Consider the following 23,318-nt stretch of genomic DNA (forward strand, 5'->3'; position numbering starts at 1 on the left):
ATTAGTTAAATGGGTCCCTCCCGCACTGATAGCCTGATAAAGTTCAGAGCCTTGGAAATTAAAGGTACTAACAGTTACATTCAGAAATTCTTCTAGTTGCTTGTTGGATTAATTGTAAATACATACTTTCAGTGCGTGTATCTAATAGTGGCTCATTTGATTAGGATCTCTGAGCTGAGCTGTTAAAAATCACTTACATCTGGATACTGAAAGAAACCAGAAAGTAGAGAGTTTTTTAAAAATGTTCTTTTGATATGAAAATTTGTACTGAAGTCCAAATTTCACATAATTTTCAAAAAATTAAAAACATTCAGTCATCGTTGGTTTTTCTTCATATAAAAGGAAGTGAATTCGCTCAATGCACTATTTAGAGAGAAACTAATTTCTACTAATGTATTTTAATGAATATTTATATATATACACATAGAGACACACGCATATATACACATATTCAGAGTAAGGACTGAGCTGACCATTATTCTCGTTCTTTTCAGTTCCATCGTACTTTCTGGGAGATTCTGTTCCACTTACAAATTAAGTCTGAGTCTAGGACCCAAATAAGAGAACACTGGAGAGGTTTCCTAAAACATTAGTCCATGCTTCACTCCAAAGGTGTTAGGTTTTAGGCACTGAGACACAAGCTAGCAGGCTTAAGAGTCCAAACGTTAATAGTTAACTGTTTTTACGTTAACGTGGCAGAATGCTTCCATTCACACTGAGCCAGTAAGTACACCCTTGTCTCTGGCATCCTCTTCAGAACACAAATATAAGGCACCTTGCAGTGACTTTGCTTCTGGGGCCAATGCCCCTGGACTCTCCAGGATTAGTCTCTCTGATGGTTCTGGTGAATTCTCCCTCCATCTTGGACTCGAGTGCTGTTGGGAGATTTCCCAGAGTGAAGGACATGGAGAAGGGAAACCCAGAGCAGATCTTGAGAGGGGGTCCTCTTGAAGGACTACTTCTTGGATACACCTGTTGGAAAGCACTTCCTTTTCTTTGGAATTCCGCCATTTCATCCTTCTGTTCTGAAACCAGATTTTCACCTATTGATAAAGTAATTGGACAAAATGATCACTTACATCACGTTACTTCACTTCAGCATTTTAAACTGTAATTTCTTCCACTGTGCCTTCCATAGAATACCTTATCCTGAGAGCCAGCCTAGCAAAGTCCTTGTGGCTTTTTACTTCAGAAGTATCTGAGAAATTACTTTAGTACAGCATCTCCACACACTTATGAAACAAAACAACTGTGGTAAGCTGCTGACATCCTGAAAGTCAGACATCTTTCAAGACTGATTTAACTCTCTTCGATATTTTAAAATCTCATTTAGTCTGTGCTAAATTATTTATCCAAAGGAAATGTTATTGACTAGTAATAGCATCTGAGTGTTTACTTTGTGCCAGGTGTCAGGCCAGGCGCTCATCGTGGATTATACAATTTGATCCTCACAAGGACTGCAAGAAGTCCTTATTTCACACATAAGAAAACTGAGGTTCAACGCAATGAACCAGTTCAAGGTCACATAGCTAGTAAAACAGAAGCATTTAGACTAGAATCCGTGACAGTCCCACTCCAGCGGTGAGGCTCTTATAAACATTCAGACCTCATCAGAAACTTCTGGAGACTCAATTAAGATTACATTTTATAATGCTTGGATAAATTGCAGGCTTTATACAATTTTTAAGTTCGAGTACTTCCAGGATTTATCAAACTCGAAGAATTAGGCTCAATAAATAACAATTGATTGTAATTAACCTAAAAGTGCTTATGATGGTAGTTTCTAATTTGAGCCATAACTTCCCCCACCCCACTTGAGTCTCTCTTTACTGCTAACCTCCCTCTGACTGTGTCGTCAACTGTGCCTGAGCAGGAAACTTCACAACTGGTTTTCTGATAGCCAATCACATTGCTTTCCTGTGCATTACACTGCACCCTTTTTTAGTAGCTTTCTAGTTTTAGAACAAAAACTGGAAAATTTTTACCTAAAGAAGTAATTATTAAAGTGTACCAACCAGATATTTCTCCCAATGAAGTAAAAAATTCTACCTGAGATGGTCTTTCCAGATTGGCAAAACAATTCTTTCATTCTTTCAATGTGATGGGCAATGTCCAAAATGGCTACAAAAGAAACCTACCACAGGCAGCTGAGTCCGAAAGACTGCCATCTCAGTTGTAATCCTGTGATTCAGGCTTTTCACAAGAAACCAGTCCTAATGCATACATAGCAGAGCATTTGCTTCTGTTCACAAACTCATTTATTATTTGCAGTAGGCATTTACTCCCAGAATGCCTGCCAACTATTTCTAATGGGTTTTCACCAAGACAGTTATTTGTTGCCATTAGTGATTTTTGTCTTTCTCATCACATTAATTATTTTCTTCTCCTCTTAGCTTTTCTGTATATCCAGAAATTTTTTGAGTAATATCTCAATTTAAAAAAATCATGAAAGGAGTTTCTTCATAATCAGTGGCATTGGGACAAATGTACATATTTGGGAAAAATCATAAAATAAAATTTCTACCTCTCAACAAATACAAAAACAAATTCCAGATGGATTAAACAGCTAACCATAAATACAAAACTACAAAAATTCTAGAAGAAAATATAGAGATGATCATTACAGTCTTGGGGAGATGAATGTTTTCTTAAGCATGACATAAAAAAATAAGGCTACAAAGGGAAAACTAGATCTGACTACATTAAAAAAAGAGAAGTTTTTGTACAAATAAAGATGCCACAAGCATATGAAAAAGCCACAAACTACCCAAAAGAATTAAAAGCAGGGACTCAAGGAGATATTTGTACACACAATGCTCACAGTAGCATTATTCATATTAGTCAAAAGGTGGAAGCAACCCAAGTGACCACTGATGGATGAATGAATAAACAAAATGTGGTATATACATACAACTGAATATTATTCAGTCTCAAAAAGGAAGGAAATTCTGACACATGCTACACCATGGATGAAACTTGAAGACATTATGCCTCGTGAGATATTCCAGTCACAGAAGGACAAATACAGTATGATTCCACTTGTATGAGGTGCCTGGAGTAGTCAAATTCACAGAGACAGAAAGTAGAATGGTGGTTGCCTGATGCCTGTGGGGAGGGAGGAATGGGGAGTCATTGTTTAACGGGTGCAGAGTTTCAGTTTCGAGAAATGAAAAATGTTCTGGAGAGGGATGGTGGTGACAGCTGCATAACAAGGTGAATGTACTTAATGCCACTGAATCGTACACTTCAAAAAGGTTAAAATGGTAAGTTTTATGTTATGTGTATTTCACCACAATAAAAAAAAGCCACAAACTTGGAGGGGATTTTTGTGGCAGCTGTTAACAGGAAAATGTTACAAACCATAATATTCCAAATATTTTGATTAACAGCCAAAGTAATTGCTGCATATCTATCAACAAAAAGACAATAGAAAAAAAAATGGTGCAGCCATGAAAAGGTTAAATTCAGATGAAAAATGACCAGTAAAGTGATTAAAAGATTCCCGAGTTCTGATAATTAGGAAAAAAATAACAAATACAACTGCCCATGAGGTTGGCAACATTTTCAAAAATTTAAATAGTGGAGGGATTGCAAAAAAAGGACTACTTATTAGTAAGAGTAAAATTTGATATAATTCAATATCTTGATACAATATTTGGAAAGGAATTTTTAAATTGATCACAACTTAAAATGTACATACACTTTAACTTATAAATCCGACTCCTAGTTCCCTATCTTACAGAAATATTTTTAAAGTGCATAAAGATATGCAACAGTAAAAACTAGGAAGTAACTTAAAGCTGAGGATGGCTAAGTGAATTACAGTATATCCATGTCATGGTCTGCTCTGAGACACTCACTAAAAAAGAATGAAGTAAATGTGTATGCAGACATGGAAGGATGTATCCCATGCCATTTGAGTGGGGGAAGAAAAAGCAAAGGGCAAAACAATACTCACTGTCAGCAGCATTAATCCTAATAGCCCCAAAATGGGAACAATCCAAACACCCACCATTAGAATGGATAAACCCTGGTTTACCATGTAATACACACAGCAATGAATGTAAACGAGCTACTGCTACAACACAGCCACGTGGATGAATCTCGCAAACACATGGTAAGTGAAAGAAGCCGTATACCAAAGAAGATGTACTGAGTGATCCTATCTGTATAAAGCACAAAAACAGGCAAAACTAATCTATGCTGTTCAAAGTTCCGAAGGAGAAGGTAGTGACCGGGAGGGGGCAGGCAGGGGGCTCCTGGCCCGGTGGTAATGTTCTACCTCTTGAGCTGTGTGCTGGTGACACAAGTGATTTGTATTATCCTTCAGAAGATGTTAAAATAGATGCAGAGTGTGATGCCATTTTTATTTAAAATTATATACACGATTCTAGGTCTCAGCTTCTTCATTTGTAAAACAGAAATAGCAAAAGTAGCTACTTTTATTATCTGCAAATAACATCAAATGTAAGGGCACATAGTAGTCATTATGAAAGTATCTGTGTTTTTATGTTTGTGCATATATGACACACATATAAGTTTATTTTAAAAATAATACATGATATGCCAATAAACTCAAACAAGAGCCATACATAAATGACAGTAGTAACCAGGGAGTTGGATTGGAAAGGGAACAGATATGTTTTCATTTTTAACTTTACCAATCTCCCTTTTGTTTGAATTTACCGTAATAAATACCATGTAGTCACTGTGTAATTAGATATAGTGTACATGCAAATAAGACAACGTTAAATTACTTCCAAGCTGTTCGCCAAATTCAATAAGGCAAAAAGCGTTCATTCCTGAGGCACTTGAATTTTAAAAACTATATAATCGACTATGTAAAACTATGTGCCTGTGGATAACAACTGGGAGATAACATACAAATATGGAAACAGTTCGTTATCTCAGAGTGGAAATATTATGGTCATGGCCTCATAAATAGTCCTTAATAGGCTTGCTGCATTCCCTTTTCAACAGTTCCTTTTAAAGAAGATGCTATGTACTATCACGGATTTTCACACTTTCCCAGAGCACTGTCAGATCAATCCCAGCCACTTTTGATCTTTTAACACCTACCTCAAGTTCCAACTCAACCAGAATCCCCCAGCCTCCCAAACCTGCACACTTTCTCCCCTCTGACTCTGCTGTGTCTTATCCATACTAATGCCATGCAGGCCAGGCCCACTGAGCCCCCCACGTGATCCTCTCTCAGGCCCAGCAATTCCTCTGAGGATCAGGTAATTCCCATCACTAGACTCCCTAGGGGTATAGGAACCAGTGCTATGACCATCCTTTCCAGAGATGGGGATTAGTGTAAGGCTCCAGAGAGATACATAAGTTCTAGGAGAACCACTGATCTAGCTCCATTATTTGGCAGTATATCTAACCTACCAGGGGCTGTTTCCTATATTAATGTCTTATATTGTTATCTAACCGTTCATGAGGTTCTGCTTTGTTTTCCCAGTTGGTTGTATAAATTCCTGGGGTCCAAGGAGTGTTATCTTAATCAGTATTTATCAATATTCCCTCTTACCTAGCACAGTGTCTTACGCACAATAGACCACCAAGATATATCTATTGATTTGTCTGTCACAGACACAAAATTGCTCTGTGACATAGACAGAATTCCTATATTTGTCCCTGTTTTTAAAGTGAGAAACTGAGGCACAGAGCAGTCAATTAAGGTTATGGGCTCATTAGTCCCACACACGAGGAAAACACAGACTGGCTGATCTAGGTCAATTATCCTCTACCACACCTCGTACTGCTTCCTACGACTATAAAAAGTCGGGGGACAGGGGGACAGATCACTTCCCTAGGGAAAGGAAGCAAGGTTAAGACGGGTTTCATCCAAAAATAACTAGTTTAATAACATCCAAAGTTAGAAACCAGGTCATTTGTATTGAGGGAAGTACAGTAGAGCATGGTGGTTAACACAGAGCCTCTGCTAGCCCTTCAGGGCCTTTATGCTGATTCAAAGATTCCAGGTGGAAGGAGCCTTGCACCTGGAAAGTCAGTTTGACAAGTAGAGTACCTGCTGCATTTCAGTTGCTGCCATCCCTCTTAGCCAAATGGCCTTGTGCAGTGAACATCCTGCACAACTGTACATGGTGGCTCCAGGTTAAAGAGAATGCAAACTCCAGAGTCAGATTGCCTGGAGTGGGAGCCCAGTTCCAAAGCAGCTCCACTTTGTGACACTGGACCTCTGTTTACCTCTCTACATTTCCTCATCTAGAAAATGGGGATATTTCATATGGTGATTATAATAGGGATTAAATAGGAAAATGCTAGTGCCTTATACTGTTAACTATTTATAAGTAGGCCAATCTTTAAATGGAGTATGCTGCACTTCCCAAAAGGCTAGAAAGTCTCTTTCAAAATTATATGAAATATCATTGTACAAGAAAGGTTTGTAAAGGTTGCAAATGTGAAACTACTTGACTGTACTTGACATAAGCCCACAGTGCAAAATAATGAAATCTATTAAGAGGTATTTATGAGTCACTCATTCATGCCTTGATTTTGGACTGGAAATGAAGAAAAAGACAGGAAAATTGGTTCCTGCTTTTGAAGGCAATTATGTAACCTGTTTCTCTGAAAACAGAGCAAACAATGTAATGATGTAAATGCCACAAGCCTTCGCTTTTCTCTTCATTTGGGAAGAATTAATCAGGCGAAAACCTAGACCTCTTCAGCAAAGGGACCGATTTCCAAATAGGAATTGTGACATATATTTCCACCCACTAAAAAATTATGCAAGTCGTTTCAATAATGCTTCAGGGTCCAGTGCTATGCCTACTACAACAAATAGTTACCAAATGAATGGATACCATTGGATTCCTTCAGAAATCAGGAGCAGTAGATATCTTCCTGCTCATTAGTACCTGTGATTCCTTTAGTCCCAAGTTGACGGCAAGTTTCTTTCGGTCTGTTTTGCTGATATATTTCTGCTTCTGAAACATTTTCTCCAGAGCCTTTCTCTGGTCCTCAGAAAAGACAGCTCTTCTTAAAATACCCCTCCGAGCTTTGGAATTAGATTCCTGTGTCAGAAGAGGCAGCACACTCTCTTCTCCTAGAGGGGAGAAAAGATACAAAAAGCCCCATTAGCTGTAGGGAGAATTCCAGCTGTCTTTTCCACGACAATACCCTCCTTCTCTGTACCATGGCCCAATTATCTCATCTCTGAACTCTGCACATGTAGAGAGCTTCTTAACCTTTTTTTGGTCGTGGACTCCACTGAGAATCTGATAAATGCTCTTTGCTCCCCATTGGGAAAAAAAAGTACATATGCTTGCCTTCCCAATTTTGCATGCCATGTCAGAAAGTCCATGGTCCCAGGTTACAAAGCTCCAATGCAGAACTAGTAGGTGGTTTAAATACTTAATTTTCCTCTAATTCTTCATTTATTTATTCATTCATTCATTGTCTCAAACTGTTGAACACTTACCATATGCCAGGCACTCCTCTCAATACTACACACTGAGAAATAATACGTATGTTTTATCGTACTCATTACCTATAAAATCAAGTGGGAGGCATTTATTGAACCAGCATCACAAGTGTGACGAAGTATTCCTAAGAAGAGGGTGCACTGGGAGCACAAAACAATGGGCTTAATCTTCATCTGGGATGTCAGGGAAAGCTTGCAAGAGTCAGAGATGTTTAAACTGAGAAGGAAGGTTTGGAAGACCTCCAATCACCCCCTCCCTGATTCAGTTGATCATCAACTCCTTCAGGGAAGAGACATTTACTACTTTTTCTGCCTTTCTGCAGCTAGCACAACACTGGTTCCCACCCTCTGTGAGTTTCATTCATCATTCACTATTCATTTATTCAGCTTCCAAGCTGTGGTAGGAGGAATAATGTCCTTTCCAAAGATGCCCATGTCCTAATCCCCAGAACCTGTGAACATATTACATTATATGGCAAGCGGTAATTAAGGTCGCAAATGGAATTACAGTTGCTAATCAGCTGAACTTGAGGTTAGGAGAGTATCCTGGAGTATCCACGTAGGCCCAATGTAATCACAAGGGTCCTTATAAGTGGAAGAGGGAGACCAAGAAAGGAAGTCATAGTGATAGTTTTGAAGATGCTACACTTCTTCCTTTGAAGATGGAGGAAGGGGCCATGAACCAAGAAATGCACTAGAAACTGGAAAGGCGAGGAAACAGATTCTCCCCTAGAGCCTCCAGAAGAAATGTAGTCCTGCTGACACACTGATTTTAGTTCACGGAGACCCATTTCAGGCTTCTGACCTCTATAACTGTACGATAATAAGCTTGTATTAAGACATGAGGTTTGTGGACATTTGTTACAGCAGCAAGAGGACACTAATACACTGGGTATCTGCTGAGGAAACCAGACAAACGGCACATGGTCCCCACCCTCAAGGAGTTCACCTTCTCATGGGAGGACCAATACATGAACGTCACTCCAGAATACAGGCACCAGAGGAGCAGGGACTCCAGTGTACGACTGTATCCGGTATGCATTTGGGTGTTTGATAATTATTTCTAAATAAAAAAGCAAATGCATGTCTTAAGTACTGAAATAGAATGATCCCTACAGTGCTCTGGCATCACAAAAAAGGAAGTGATGAGTTCGAGAAAATAGTCAGGTTGAGTCAAGTCTAAAAGGACAATTCAGTTCCAGAGAGAAAGAACCAAGGCCAATCCAGGCAGAGTGACTAGCATGTCTCAAAGCACCAAAGCACAAAGGAATAAAGTCTCTCCAAGGAAAAGTAAGCAGTCTGCAAGGCCTTGGAAGGGCATGAAACAGAGGGTGCAAGCTGGCAACCGGATCCAGCCTGCAGACGGGCTTTGTTTAGCGTGTTGGTTAAAAATTCTGAGTTAGTCGTTCACATTTAATAACTGGGAGGTTTCATGTGAAGTCCAGGTTTCCAACATCTCTTCAAAGGTAACCACACTAGGCTCACCTTCCCATAAAGCAGAGATCTACCATAGTGAGTGGCAGGTGCCCTCTTTAGATGGAGCATGTGGTCCCCAGTTTGCCATAGCCTCACCTAACTTGCTTTTTTTTTTTTTTTTTTTGCGGTAGACGGGCCTCTCACTGTTGTGGCCTCTCCCATTGCGGAGCACAGGCTCCGGACGTGCAGGCTCAGTGGCCATGGCTCACGGGCCCAGCCGCTCTGCGGCCTGTGGGATCCTCCCGGACCGGAGCACGAACCCATGTCCCCTGCATCGGCAGGTAGACTCCCAACTACTGCACCACCAGGGAAGCCCTAACTTGCTTCTTATCTGACAGGCTGTTGAAGACATCTAGACCTCTGGCACAGAGATTATGAAATGGAATCAAGCCAGACCATAGAGAACTACAAGGGTTTGGAACATTACCCAATAGTTAGTGAAGACCAATAGAATATGTTTAAGCAGGGTGTGACATGATAATAATAAACCTACACTGAGCACTTCCTCTGTACTCATACTTACTATGTTAAGTCGCTGACATGCATTATTTCATTTAATCCTCCCAACCTACCTATGCCATGAATGCTACTATTATTCTTCCCATTTCACAGATGAATAAAAAGAAGCTTAGGTAGCTTACGGAACTTTGTCCAAGGTCACATGGCTAGGGCTTCAAACCCAGGAATACTGATTCCAAAACAAATGCTCTTAACCCTACAGTGGACTGACACAATCTGACTTGTATTTTAGAAGAAAAATGTCAATAAGTGGATAAATCTCATCAATTTTACCTCTGTAATATAATAGCTTCCCTTCCTATTTGTTTAAAAGATTGTAAATATCTCCCAGCTAGTCTCTCAGCTCTGGGTTGTGCCTCATTCTGATTCATCCTGACATTCCCAGAACTACTGGCCTCTCCCTCTTTCTTCCAGGTCTGTAACACCTGCATCTCCGTAGAAATGCAAGAGCCCCTGGGATGTAATCAAGCCCAGTTCTTTACAAAAGTCTACTTTTACTGATGCCCTTCCCATTCATCCTCTCATGGGATCTTGGTTAATTCTCCAGCTACAGAACCAATTATTTTTGCCTCTCTCACACCGAGGTCATAGCTGGAAGTCAGGCTTTGGCACCTGGATTCACTATTTCTTAGAGATTTGAATCGTTTTATGCAATATTTGTCAGTAATAAAAATAGTATAAACATCTCAATATGTTCATATCTTCCTAAATACTTTTCTTCTCTGAACTATCCTTTGTATAGAGACCATGGAATTGGCCCTTCTGCACTATTTCAGATCACAGATTCATCTCGTGAGACGGTGTCTCTCTAGGAAGCCTCAGGACAGAAGTCTCTGGAGGATGGAAGAACTGGGTTTGGATCTCAGCACTTGGAGTGAGTTACTCTTTCAGTTTATTTTACGGAGTTTCTTTAAGGATTTGATGAAATAGCACAAAACATTTCCAGTGCCTAGCCCACAATAAGGATCCCTCAAATCTATTTCACTTGCCCCTGTTGAATTTCATTTTATTCTTATAAGAATCATATGCCACAGACATCCTCTGTACGGATGAAGAAGTGTTCAGAGCAGTTAAGTTCCAAAGCAGCACAAAGGACACAGATCTCAGTGGTAGCAAGACCTTCTAAATTCAAATTCTTGGCTCCTTTCTATGCTTCCCCACACTCTTTCTTGATGGGTCAAGAATGGGAAGAAAGAAACATTTATAAACATAGCCAGAGTTCCTGTCTGTGTCTATGGGCTTCTGCTCCCTGTCCTGGGTCAGTCTGTGAGCCTGGACCATATAGCATCTCCTATACAACCTGGCAACAGTGTCCTCAGATTCCAGCATCCCCTTCTCACTTCCTATTTTGATCTGGAATTCTTAATTTGTAACTGTATACAATCTACCATTATTAAAGCCATATGTACTAAAAATTAGGAAAGAAACTTAAATATCCAAAGTTAAAGAAATGCATAAGCACATTATGCTATATCTACTAGGTGAAATTGTAAAGAACCACTAAAGATGATGACTAGGAAGATGAGGCAGCAGCAAAACAAACAAACAAACAAAAAACATTATCTGCTCAAAGCTAAGTAAAAATGCAGAGAAAAAAGACTGAAAGGCAAAACTACCCCACTAAGATAGGATACTGTTGTAGAGTTATGGACAAATAATTCACCTCCACTCTACATTTTAAGTCTGGCTCAGTTTTCTAAGGAAAACAAGCAAATGTTGTAGTAACCTTTTGGGGAGTAATCTGGCCAAGTGATTGAGTCGTCGCTGAGTGACACCTGAAAATGAATCCACTCCATCCTTCACAGATGCTCACAGTTGATAAGGAGAGGTCCGAGAAGAACAGAGACAGCCAAGGTACAAGTGAGATAAACACCCGCAGACCACCACATAGGAAGCTTTTAAGCACCAGATAAGAAGCCACTTAGTCTTGGAGGCCAAGAGAGTGAGTCCTGAGAGAGAAGAGCTGCCAGAAGACTAGCAATTCCTCTTGCTGGCCATCCTGACAAAGGTGGGCAGAGAGAGGGACTGACATTTGCAGACGCATGAGTGGGGTGAGGACGAGTGTGAAACGTGGTGAATCTAGGAATCTCACACGGCTTGGAACTTCCAGACTGCAGGGGATGAGCGGGAAGAACACAGGACATTAGCTGGGAGGTAGATGAGGGCCAGGGGTGACTGAAACAAATCTAAGGGATAATTTGCCACAGAGGAAAGCCTTCCAAGGACTTGCCCAACTTAGTATTTTAGAAAGGCCAATACTTTTTGAGCTAATACAACCTTTTACTTTTTTAAATAATTTTATTTTGTTCTTATTGAAGTATAGTTGATTTATTGAAGTATAGTTCAATATTGTTCAATATTGTTCTTATTGAAGTATAGTTGAAACTAACAGTTTAGTTAGTTTCAGGTGTACAGCACAGTGATTCAGTTTTATATATATAGTCTTTTTCAGATTCTTTTCCCTTATAGGTTATTACAAACTACTGAGTATATATATTTCCCTGTGCCATACAGTAGGTCCTTGTGGGTTATCTATTTTATAATACAACTTTTTAAATCTGTACAGAAATACAAACAAGTTTTTGGACCAATAAAGCTAGTTTAAAAAAAAAATCTGCCTACATTTTTTTCTAAGCTGAGGTTTTATACATAGGGATCATGATTTTACTCATTTTCACCCCTTCTTCACCAAGATTTACATGTTTACATAAAACAATGGGGTAACACATTTAAATGCCCCTACGACTTTTAATAGGAACCTACAGGTTTTCCTATTGAGTTATGTTTAAGTGAAGAGAAAGAAGAGTCCCGTCAAGGGGATCTACAGATAAATTATTCTCACCAACGTGGTAAAAGCTAACGTTGAAGGGTCGTGCACACAAAGCAGACCTCAGTCTCTGAAAGACAGAGCTGGAGTGGTTGTGAAGGTCAGAGGGTTAACTCCTGGGTCTGGTCTTTGGGATTCGGTGCCCTATAAGAAACACGAATACAACCACTGAACAAGCAAAAACCATGGCAAAGATAAAGAAGATTCCGTTTTTCCTTTCTTTGCTAGTTGCCTGGTTTCTCTTCGCATTCCTCTCAATACACAAATTGCGCTTGTTTTCATAAACGGAGGTGGCTCAGTTTCCTACAAGAAGCATGTGACAAGATGCTACTTCTACCACTGATGCTCTTCTCCTTGTCTCCCCCATGAGTCTTTTGTGGGCTGTCTCTGGATCTAACCATAAACTACCCTATACCATCTTCCTACCTTCTAAATCTAGGAATATGGGCTCAATTACACCTGCGAAACATAGTGACTTCAAGAACTTGTTGGTAATTCAAAAATCTCTCAGAAGCTACTGAAAAGTTACAAGCAACAAACACCTCTGATTATTCCTAAATTCATGACAAAAGTCTGATTTATATGGAAACTTACAGGTGACAAAAATAAATAAATAAATAAATAAATAAATAAATAAATAAATAAATAAATAAAATAAATAAATAAGTAAAATAAATAAAATAAATAAAATAAAAATAACAATGAAAAGGGACAGAGTTTAAGGCATGCAGTAGAAAAGACAGGGCCGCCAATTGAAGGTGCTATAGGCTCTGCTAATTTGCGAATATCATTATTATTATTTTATAATGTGGCTTCCATATATATTTGGGGCTCAACATGCGCTGATGTATGTGGCAACGACAGGCAGCATGGCATGAAATCTTTACCACAATCCCCAGAGGTACATATTATCATCCCCATTTTCCACAGGAAGAAACTGAGGTTCTGGAAAGATAAGTTGTGCAATTGAGGTCATACACCCAAGCAGAGTGAGGCCAATCAATGCTCTTTAAAATTATACCGAAGATTGTGAAAATTACCAATGTGCCGGGAAAGAGGTCGGGAGGTAGGGAGAGTCATTAAAATGGCAGAATGACCTAGTATAGAAAAGTTTACAAAGCCCTAATTCCCTGCATCCTGAGACAGCCCCCATGTACCACACCCCCCTGGGAATCCCTGTGTGCAGTGCCTTGTGAAGGGCATTTTGAACAGAGGTGTGCTGTGTGTGAATGATACAGTACGGGGTGGGGGGCAGCGAAGAGCAATAGAGAAACACAGCAGTAGATAGGCCTCTGTCTACCCCAAGGTAGGCTACTACTACTACTTATGAACATTTGGGGAGAAAGGGAACCCCATTCCAGGAACGACCCTCGAATACTTTCACTGCCACTGTGGAACTGCTGAATAGAGCCATCAACTTGGAAAATCTATTGTCTTCGAGTCTCTGACTCCTTTAAACTTTCTTCCTGGTTGACCAAGTGTCATTTATCTCCCTTCACTATTGAGAAGTCAAAACCTATGTTCAACTTATCACACATACACAATTATGTTTTCACCACAATAATTAGGCTTCTTTCTCTGTTAGCACAAAATGCTGCATCCCTCTGAAAATCTTAGAGTTCTAAAGATAAATCCTTATAAAAGAAGCTCTCAGGCAGCCTTTTATGGATTTCCATAGGTCTTGATCAGTTCCCCAAGCCCACTCACTGCTCCAGCTGAGAGCAGGAAACATCCAGGTCAGGTGGTAAGAAGACCCATCAGAGCACTGCCACCTTTGACAGTGTCACTCATAGGACGAACCTACAGTAATAAAAATAAGGTCCTTTCCCTGCTGCCTTCAACAAAATCCTAAATTCAAATTTGGAGAGTATTCTATGTTCTTTTAAGTTTTAATGAGAAAGGGAAGATAGTAAAATGATCTCAAAACGCAGAATCTAAGTTCACCTCCCAAGAAAAAGGGACAGCAATTTATCCCAGAAGAATATTTCCTCACTCATATTTTTATAATGCTGCTGCAAATTTAAACTTTGTCTTTTAATGCATAAAATTCTTGAAAGGTCAAATTCAAGTTGGGTACTCAAAGACAAAACGAAATCATTATCTCATTAATTCAATTAGCTATTCTACAAAATTAAGACTCCTATACATTTCATGTAGTCTTTTCCTTAAGGTCATTCTCTGCATAACTTCTACAACTTTCCATCTCATTTTATGAAGTATGTTATTTTGAAAAGAACCTTATGGATATACTATCAAAGATTTTCCTTACACTGCTTTGGGGGAGAGGAGAACTTTTACCACTGCCTTTAAATTTTTCCCCACTGTAAGGATTGTGCTTAAATACCCTATTAAACTATTTATTATATGTGAGAAGGGCACTAGATGAATGATTGTTTCCACAGTGCCACAAGTCAATCATAAATCTAAAAGGTTAACAAGAGAAACTAAATCAATTTTAAACAAGTGAATCATGTTAACAGTCAAAATGGTATTTCACTTGCTAGCTGAGGATGTGTTGCTCTAATCCTACACCTTTTAGAAAGAGTGAAGTCAATATTGTGAAACAATGATGAGGGCCACTGATTTCATCTCTTAGTAAAATTTTTAGTGTAAACCATAATTTTGGCTATCCGAACTGAAATACAAAATTACTTCAACAGTTCATTTTCCTTCTTTCGTACAAATGGAAAAAAACTTAAATGCTTGGGCATAAAATCATTCTTCCTATTAAAAAAAGAAGAAGAAAAGAAAATCTAGTAAATGCCTTAAATTAAAAAGCTTACCGGGCAGTTGTAAGTCTTATTAACTGTTCCTTGGTATCATTATTATTTATGTAATATTCTTAATTGAAAGCCTAAATCCACCATTTCATTATTATTTGCTGCCAATACAGTGAACATCATAAATAAGAAAATAAGAAATTCATTTCAGATTTATCACCAATGAGACACCAATGTTTATTAAGAACACTTGTGGCATCTCTATGCTGTTTTATTTTATTTATTTATTTATTTTTTCTAGTGTTCTTTCTTTTTTTTTAAACATCTTTATTGGAGTATAATTGCTATACAATGTTGCGCTAGTTTCTGCTGTATAACAAAGTGAATCAGCTATATGCATACGTATATCCCCATATCCCCTCCCTCTTGCGTCTCCCTCCCACCCTCCCTATCCCACCCCTCTAGGTGGTCACAAAGCACCGAGCTGATCTCCCTGTGCTATGCGGCTGCTTCCCACTAACTATCTATTTTACATTTGGTAGTGTATGTATGTCAATGTTACTCTCTCACTTCGTCCCAGCTTACCCTTCCCCCTCTGCATGTCCTCAAGTCCATTCTCTATGTCTGGGTCTTTCTTCCTGTCCTGCCCCTAGGTTCATCAGAACATTTTTATTTTCTTTAGATTCCATATATATGTGTTAATATACAGTATTTTTCTCTTTCTGACTTACTCCACTCTGTATGACAGACTCTAGGTCCATCCACCTCACTACAAATAACTCAATTTTGTTTCTTTTTATGGCTGAATAATATTCCACTGTATATATGTGCCACATCTTCATTATCCATTCATCTGTTGATGGACACTTAGGTTACTTCCATGTCCTGGCTATTGTAAATAGTGATGCAATGAACATTGTGGTACATGACTCTTTCTGAATTACGGTTTTCTCAGGGCATATGCCCAGTAGTGGGATTGCTGTGTTGTAGGGTAATTCTATTTTTAGTTTTTTAAGGAACCTCCATACTGTTCTCCATAGTGGCTGTATCAATTTACATTCCCACCAACAGTACAAGAGGGTTCCCTTTTCTCCACACCCTCTCCAGTATTGTTTGTAGGTTTTTTGATGATGGCCATTCTGACAGTGTGAAGTGATACCTCATTGTAGTTTTGCTTTGCATTCCTCTAATGACTTGTGATGTTGAGCAGCTTTTCATGTGTTTGTTGGCAATCTGTATATCTTCTTTGGAGAAGTGTCTATTTAGGTCTTCTGCCCATTTTTGGATTGGGTTGTTTGTTTTTTTGATGTTGAGCTGCTTGTATATTTTGGAGATTAATCCTTTGTCGGTTGCTTCGTTTGCAAGTATTTTCTACCATTCTGAGGAGTGTCTTTTCATGTTGTTTATGATTACCTTTGCTATGCAAAAGCTTTTACGTTTCATTAAATCCCGTTTATTTTTGTTTTTATTTCCATTTCTCTAGCAGGTGGGTCAAAAAGGATCTTGCTGTGATTTATGTCATAGAGTGTTCTGCCTATGATTTCCTCTAAGAGTTTTATCGTGTCTGCCTTACATTTAGGTCTTTAATCCATTTTGAGTTTACTTTTGTGTATGGTGTTAGGAAGTGTTCTAATTTCACTCTTTTACATGTAGGTGTCCAGTTTCCCCTGCACCACTTATTGAAGAGGCGATCTTTTCTCCATTGTATACTTTTGCCTCCTTTATCAAAGATAAAGTGACCATATGTGTGTGGGTTTATCTCTGGGCTATCTACCCTGTTCCATTGATCTATATTTCTGTTTTTGTGCTAGTACCACACTGTCTAGATTACTGTAGCTTTGTAGTATAGTCTGAAGTCCAGGAGCCTGATTCCTCCAGCTCCATTTTTCTTTCTCAAGATTGCTTTGGCTATTCGGGGCCTTTTGTGTTTCCATACAAATTGTATAATTTTTTGTTCTAGTTCTGTGAAAACTGCCTTGGTAGTTTGATAAGGATTGCACTGAATCTGTGGATTGCTTTGGGTAGTATAGTCATTTTCACAATGTTGATTCTTCCAATCCCAGAACATGGTATATCTCTCCATCTGTTTGTATAATCTTTAATTCCTTCCATCAGTGTCTTATAGTTTTCTGCATATAGGTCTTTTCTCTCCCTAGGTAGGTTTATTCCTAGGTATTTTATTCTTTTTGTTGCAATGGTAAATCGGAGTGTTTCCTTAATTTCTCTATCAGATTTTTCATCATTAGTGTACAGGAATGCAAGAGATTTCTCTGCTTTAATTTTGTATCCTGCTACTCTCCCACATTCATTGATTAGCTCTCGTAGTTTTCTGGTAGTATCTTTAGGATTCTCTATGTATAGTATCATGTCATCTACAAACAGTGACAGGTTTACTTCTTCTTTTCTCATTTGGATTCCTTATATTTTTTCTTCTTCTTTGATTGCAGTGGCTAAAACTTCCAAAACTATGTTGAATAATACTGATGAAAGTGGGCAACCTTGTCTTGTTCCTGATCTTAGAGGAAATGGTTTCAGTTTTTCACCATTGAGAACAATGTTGGCTGTGTGTTTGTCATATATGGCCTTTATTATGTTGAGGTAGGTTCCCTCTATGCCTGCTTTCTGGAGGGTTATCATAAATGGGTGTTGAATTTTGTCGAAAGCCTCTTCTGCATCTATTGAGATTATCATATGATTTTTATTGTTCAATTTGTTAATATGGTGTATCACATTGACTGATTTGCATATATTGAAGAATCCTTGCATCTCTGGAATAAACCCCACTTGATCATGGTGTATGATCCTTTAATGTGCTGTTGGATTCTGTTCGTTAGCATTTTGTTGAGGATTTTTGCATCTATGCTCATCAGAGATATTGGCCTATAGTTTTCTTTGTTTGTGACATCTTTGTCTGGTTTTGGTCTCAGGGTGATGGTGGCCTCATAGAATGAGTCTGGGAGTGTTCCTCCCTCTGCTATATTTTGGAAGAGTTTGAGAAGGATAGGTGTTAACTCTTCTCTAAATGTTTGATAGAATTCACCTGTGAATCCATCTGGTCCTGGGCTTTTGTTTTTTGGAAGATTTTTAATCACAGTCTCAATTTCAGTGCTTGTGATTGGTCTGTTTATATTTTCTATTTCTTTCTGGTTCAGTTTCGGAAGGTTGTGCTTTTCTACGAATTTGTCCATTTCTTCCAGGTTGTGCATTTTACTGGCATATAGTAGCTTCTAGTAATCTCTCATGATCATTTGTATTTCTGCAGTGTCAGCTGTTACTTCTTTTTCATTTCTAATTCTGCTGATTTGAGTCTTCTTTTTTTTTCTTGATGAGTCTGGCTAATGGTTTATCAATTTTGTTTATCTTCTCAAAGAACCAGCTTTTAGTTTTATTGATCTTTTGTATTTCTTTTTCATTTATTTCTGATCTGATCTTTAGGGTTTCTTTCCTTCTGCTAACTTTGGGTTTTTTTTGTTCTTCTTTCTTTAATTGCTTTAGATGTAAGGTTAGTTTGTTCATTTGAAATTTTTCTTGTTTCCTGAAGTAGGATTGTATTGCTATAAACTTCCCTCTTAGAACTGCTTTTGTTGCATCCCATAGGTTTTGGGTCATCGTGTTTTCACTGTCATTTGTTTCTAGGTATTTTTTGATTTCCTGTTTGATTTCTTCAGTGATCACTTCGTTATTTAGTAGCATATTGTTTAGCCTCCATGTGTTTGTATTTTTTAGTTTCTTTCCTGTAACTGATATTTAGTCTCATAGTGTTGTGGTTGGAAAAGATACTTGATATGATTTCAATTTTCTTAAATTTACCAAGGCTTGATTTGTGACCCAAGATATGGTCTATCCTGGAGAATGTTCCATGAGGACTTGAGAAGAAAGTGTATTCTGTTGTTTTTGGATGGAATGTCCTACAAATATCAATTAAATCCATCTTGTTTAATGTGTCATTTAAAGCTTGTTTTTCCTTATTTATTTTCACTTTGGATGATCTGTCCATTGGGGTGTTAAAGTCCCCTGCTATGACTGCGTTACTGCCAATTTCCCCTTTTATGCCTGTTAGAATTAGTCTTATGTATTGAGGTGCTCCTATATTGGGTGCATAAATATTTACAATTGTTATATCTTCTTGGATTGATCCCTTGATCATTATGTAGTGTCCTTCTTTGTCTCTTGTAATAGTCTTTATTTTAAAGTCTATTTTGTCTGATATGAGTATTGCTACTCCAGCTTTCTTTTGATTTCCATTTGCATGGAATATCTTTTTCCATCCCCTCACTTTCCATCTGTATATGTCCCTAGGTCTGAAGTGGGTCTCTTCTAGACAGCATATATATGCATCTTGTTTTTGTATCCATTCAGCCAGTCTATGTCTTTTAGTTGGAGCATTTAATCCATTTACATTTAAGGTAATTATCGTATATATGCTCCTATTACCATTTTCTTAATTACTTTGGGTTTGTTTTTGTAGGTCTTTTACTTCTCTCGTGTTTCCTGCCTAGAGAAGTTCCTTTGCATTTGTTGTAAAGCTGGTTTGGTGGTGCTGAATTCTCTTAATTTTTGCTTGTCTGTAGAGGTTTTAATTTCTCCATCAAATCTGAATGAGATCCTTGCTGGGTAGAGTAATCTTGGTTGTAGGTTTTTCCCTTTCATCACTTTAAATATGTCCTGCCACTCCCTTCTGGCTTACAGTTTCTGCTGAAAGATCAGCTGTTAACCTTATGGGGATTCCCTTGTATGTTATTTGTTGCTTTTAATATTTTTTCTTTGTATTTAATTTTTGATAGTTTGAATAATATGTGTCTTGGTGTGTTTCTCTTTGGGTTTATCCTGTATGGTACTCTCTGCACTTCCTGGACTTGACTGACTAGTTCCTTTCCCATGTTAGGGAAGTTTTCGACTATATCTCTTCAAATATTTTCTCAGACCCTTTCTTTTTCTCTTCTTCTGGGACCCCTATAATTTGAATGTTCATGCGTTTAATGTTGTCCCAGAGGTCTATGAGACGACCCTCAATTCTTCTCATTATTTTTTCTTTATTCTGCTCCCTGACAGTTATTTCCACCATTTTATCTTCCAGCTTATTTATCTGTTCTTCTGCCTCAGTTATTCTGCTATTGATTCCTTCTAAAGTATTTTTAATTTCAGTAATTGTGTTAGTCATAACTGTTTGTTTGCTCTTTAGGTCTTCTAGATCTTTGTTAAATGTTTTTTGTATTTTCTCCATTCTGTTTCTGAGATTTTGGATCATCTTTACTATCATTACTCTGAATTCTTTCTCAGGTAGGTTGCCTATTTCATCTTCATTTATTTGGTCTTGTAGGTTTTTACCTTGCTCCTTCGTCTGTAATGTAATTTTTTGTTGTTTCTTTTTTTTTTTTTTTTTTTGATGGATGGTACTGTATTCCTGTCTTACTGGTTGTTTGGACTGAGACATCCAGCAATGGAGTTTGCAGGCAGTTGGATAGAGCTGGGTTTTGGAGCTTAGATGAGGACCTCCGGGAGTCCTCACTCCGATTAATATTCCCTGGGGTCTGAGGTTCTCTGTTAGTCCAGCAGTTTGGACTCTGAGCTCCCTGCACAGGAGCTTGGGCCCAACCTCTGGTCTGGGAACCAAGATCCCACAAGCTTCATAGTGCAGTAAAAAAAAAAAGAAAGAAAGAAAGAAAGAAAGGAAAGAGCAGTACAATATCAAAGAATAAAAAACAAAATAAAATTAGAATGATAAAAAATACATTAGGAAAAATAAAACTATAATTGGAACAACTGCAACAAAGTAAAATAAAACCACACCAGAAAAAAGAAAAGGAAAAAAAAGGGGGGGAGGGGAAACAAGCCAAAAGGAGAGAACAATAACAAAGTATAAAGAATAAAATAAAATTGGAAAAATAAAAGAATTGAAAAAATAAAAATATAAAAGAATCAACCACAATGAATCAATAAGGTAAAACAATCCCAATCTAAAAGAGGAAAAAAGAAAAAAAAAATTAGCCTTGACTATGGGGGCAGAATTTAGGCAGGGGTGGAACTTAGGCAGGGGCGGGGTTTAGGGTGGGACGGGACCTAGGTGGGTGGGGGGGCTACGTTTGAGCATGGGGTGGGGCCTCTGCTTAGGACCTGCATGGAATAGGAGAGGGAGCACGTCAAAAGGAGGGACTCTGGAGTGTGTAGTTCCGGAGTTTGGAAGTAGCGCCCTGAGTGAGGGTGTATGGGTGGGGCTTGGGTTCTGCATGGCAGGAGCGAGGGTCCAAGGGCAGAGGATTAGGCCCGGGAGCCCAACAGGCTTTCCGGTGCCTAAGTGGACAGGGAAAGCACTGGCTGCGTTCCTCCACGCCCCCCACCCCCATCTCCCCCAGGTTCTCCCCTGTCACCACTGCTGGACCCGTAACCGTGGGTCAGTCCCACTGGGTTTAGGCACTCCTCCCCTCCCCCAGCCACCCCTCGGGGTGCTGGTCCTGGAGGTCTGGCCTTTACTTTTGCTCCCCCTTCCCTCCCTCCCGCTCCCTCAGGAACTGCACAGCTGGAGGGGGCCTTGGTTGGCAGAGGATCAGGCCCGGGATCTCAGCAGGTTCCTGGGGGCCCAAGTGGGCAGGAGAAACCTGGCCATACTCCCTTTTGATCCTCTGCCCTCCCAATGGTTCCCCAATTTCCCCCTTCGGGTGTGGGATCCCTTCCCCTCACCCAGCCGCCCCTCAGGGGTGCCAGTCCCATCCCGCCTCCACTTTTCCTCCCCCTTCCTTCCCCCAATGACCCATGTCCTACCCGGTCACTGGGGCCTCCTCCCATCCCCTTAGGTTTCCGAGGTTCCCCACCGGTGCCTGGTAGGTGCCCTAGTTGTGCCGAGACGCGAATTCCGCATCCTCCTAGTACGCCATGTTGACTCCACCCTTCTATGCTGTTTTAAAATGCCAACTTAGAAATGGAGACAAACCAAGTGCATTCTCATCCTCAGCCTGAACTGTGCTGATTTTCCCCTTGTACGTTTTATTAAATGAAAAAGATAAACACAGGGCTTTGTAAGCCTCCAGAGATAGACACCACAATTTACAACAGCTACACAAAGGCATAAAGTGGGAAGGGCTGAGAAGCAGATGGAGAAAAATGAGACATGCTTAGGGTGATTTTTTTCAAGCAGTCAGGAAGATGAGGTTATCTAGAAAATGACTTTGGACCTACTTTTATGTGCTCTATTTAGTAAACTGGCCTGGGCATTAGTATGCTTTTATGGCTTAGGAACTCATTAAAACAGTACTATAAAATGAATACACACACACATTCACGCATACATGAATGTCCACCTGTTACATGCAATATTTTGGTACATTGCCCCTTACCTGTCTATATTTCCAGAGAGTTTCTAAAGTAGAAGACCAGTATTATACCAGGGTGAAAACACTGAAACTAGGGGTTGGACCTCTTTCAATCACCACCCCTGGAATACCACACTGAAGATTTAATTCCACAGAGATGCCACCATGCTGTGGTATCAGATATTTGGGGTTTAAGTCTCTACTCCAGGCATCCTTTCCTGATACTCTAATATATGGTGATAAATGTCTCCTTAATCTGTACAACAGTTTTCAATTATCCTCACAGGAGACCACCTTGAAGGAGCGAGAAAAGGGTTTAGTCATGGTTTCTATTTTTCTCTTTGAATCAATACATTCTAGTTAAATGGACAATTAATAGGTCACTTCCAAAATAGTGTATCAGTCCTGGTTAATAAACAATCCCCACAGTGGACAATGGGCCCTATGTATTCAGCAAGTCCTGTATACACTCAGCTCATCCACTAAATCCTTTTTCAGGTGGACAGGGTTATATGGGAAGATGAGCTAGAATGAGTCTATAAAAGTCAGTTTCATTCACCGCTTTATTTTTCAGCCAAGTGCTTTAAATGGTGTCCAGAAATTCACTTGGAATGTGAGACAGGAGAAAAGACTGACACACAGAGCCTTGCTTTATGACCATACAAAAGGGCAACTGACCCTTGCCCGAGCCTTTTCCCTGTGAAATGGTTCCGAAAGTTCATCTGCACAGTGAAAAATCGTGGTGAGGTCGCGTGTGGATGAGTCAAGTGAAAGTGACGATTGGTCACGGGTCTGTCACCCATTGTGGCCGGGTCCCGGCCATGTAAAGTGCTCTGTGGGAAAGTATCAGCCCCCTAAAGAGATGCTCAGAAGCTTGCAGCTCATTAAACGGCCAGCATTTGCTGCCTCACTTGTCAGGAATCATTCTGTTGAGCAACTGCTCTCCTGAAACATTCATAAAACACATGCAGAGAGGCAACAGGGAATCTGAATTCAACCGTGATACAGCTCTGGAC

General features: G+C 39.3%; 1 protein-coding gene across 1 annotated transcript in view; it reads right to left on the minus strand.

Moving 5' to 3' along the window:
- Nucleotides 1-514: 514 nt before the first annotated feature.
- Nucleotides 515-23,318, minus strand: part of DBX2 (developing brain homeobox 2) — a gene marked incomplete at its 5' end in the record, with an annotated part of 39,145 nt that continues 16,341 nt past the window's right edge. The window contains 2 exons of the mRNA XM_082665861.1: nucleotides 515-1,043; nucleotides 6,888-7,075. Coding sequence (XP_082521987.1) covers nucleotides 711-1,043; nucleotides 6,888-7,075 — 521 coding nt within the window. The 3' untranslated portion in view covers nucleotides 515-710. The remainder of the gene's footprint in view (nucleotides 1,044-6,887; nucleotides 7,076-23,318) is intronic.

Source organism: Grampus griseus (assembly GCF_964374135.1).
Source record: "Grampus griseus genome assembly, chromosome: 11".
Classification (NCBI taxonomy): domain Eukaryota; kingdom Metazoa; phylum Chordata; class Mammalia; order Artiodactyla; family Delphinidae; genus Grampus; species Grampus griseus.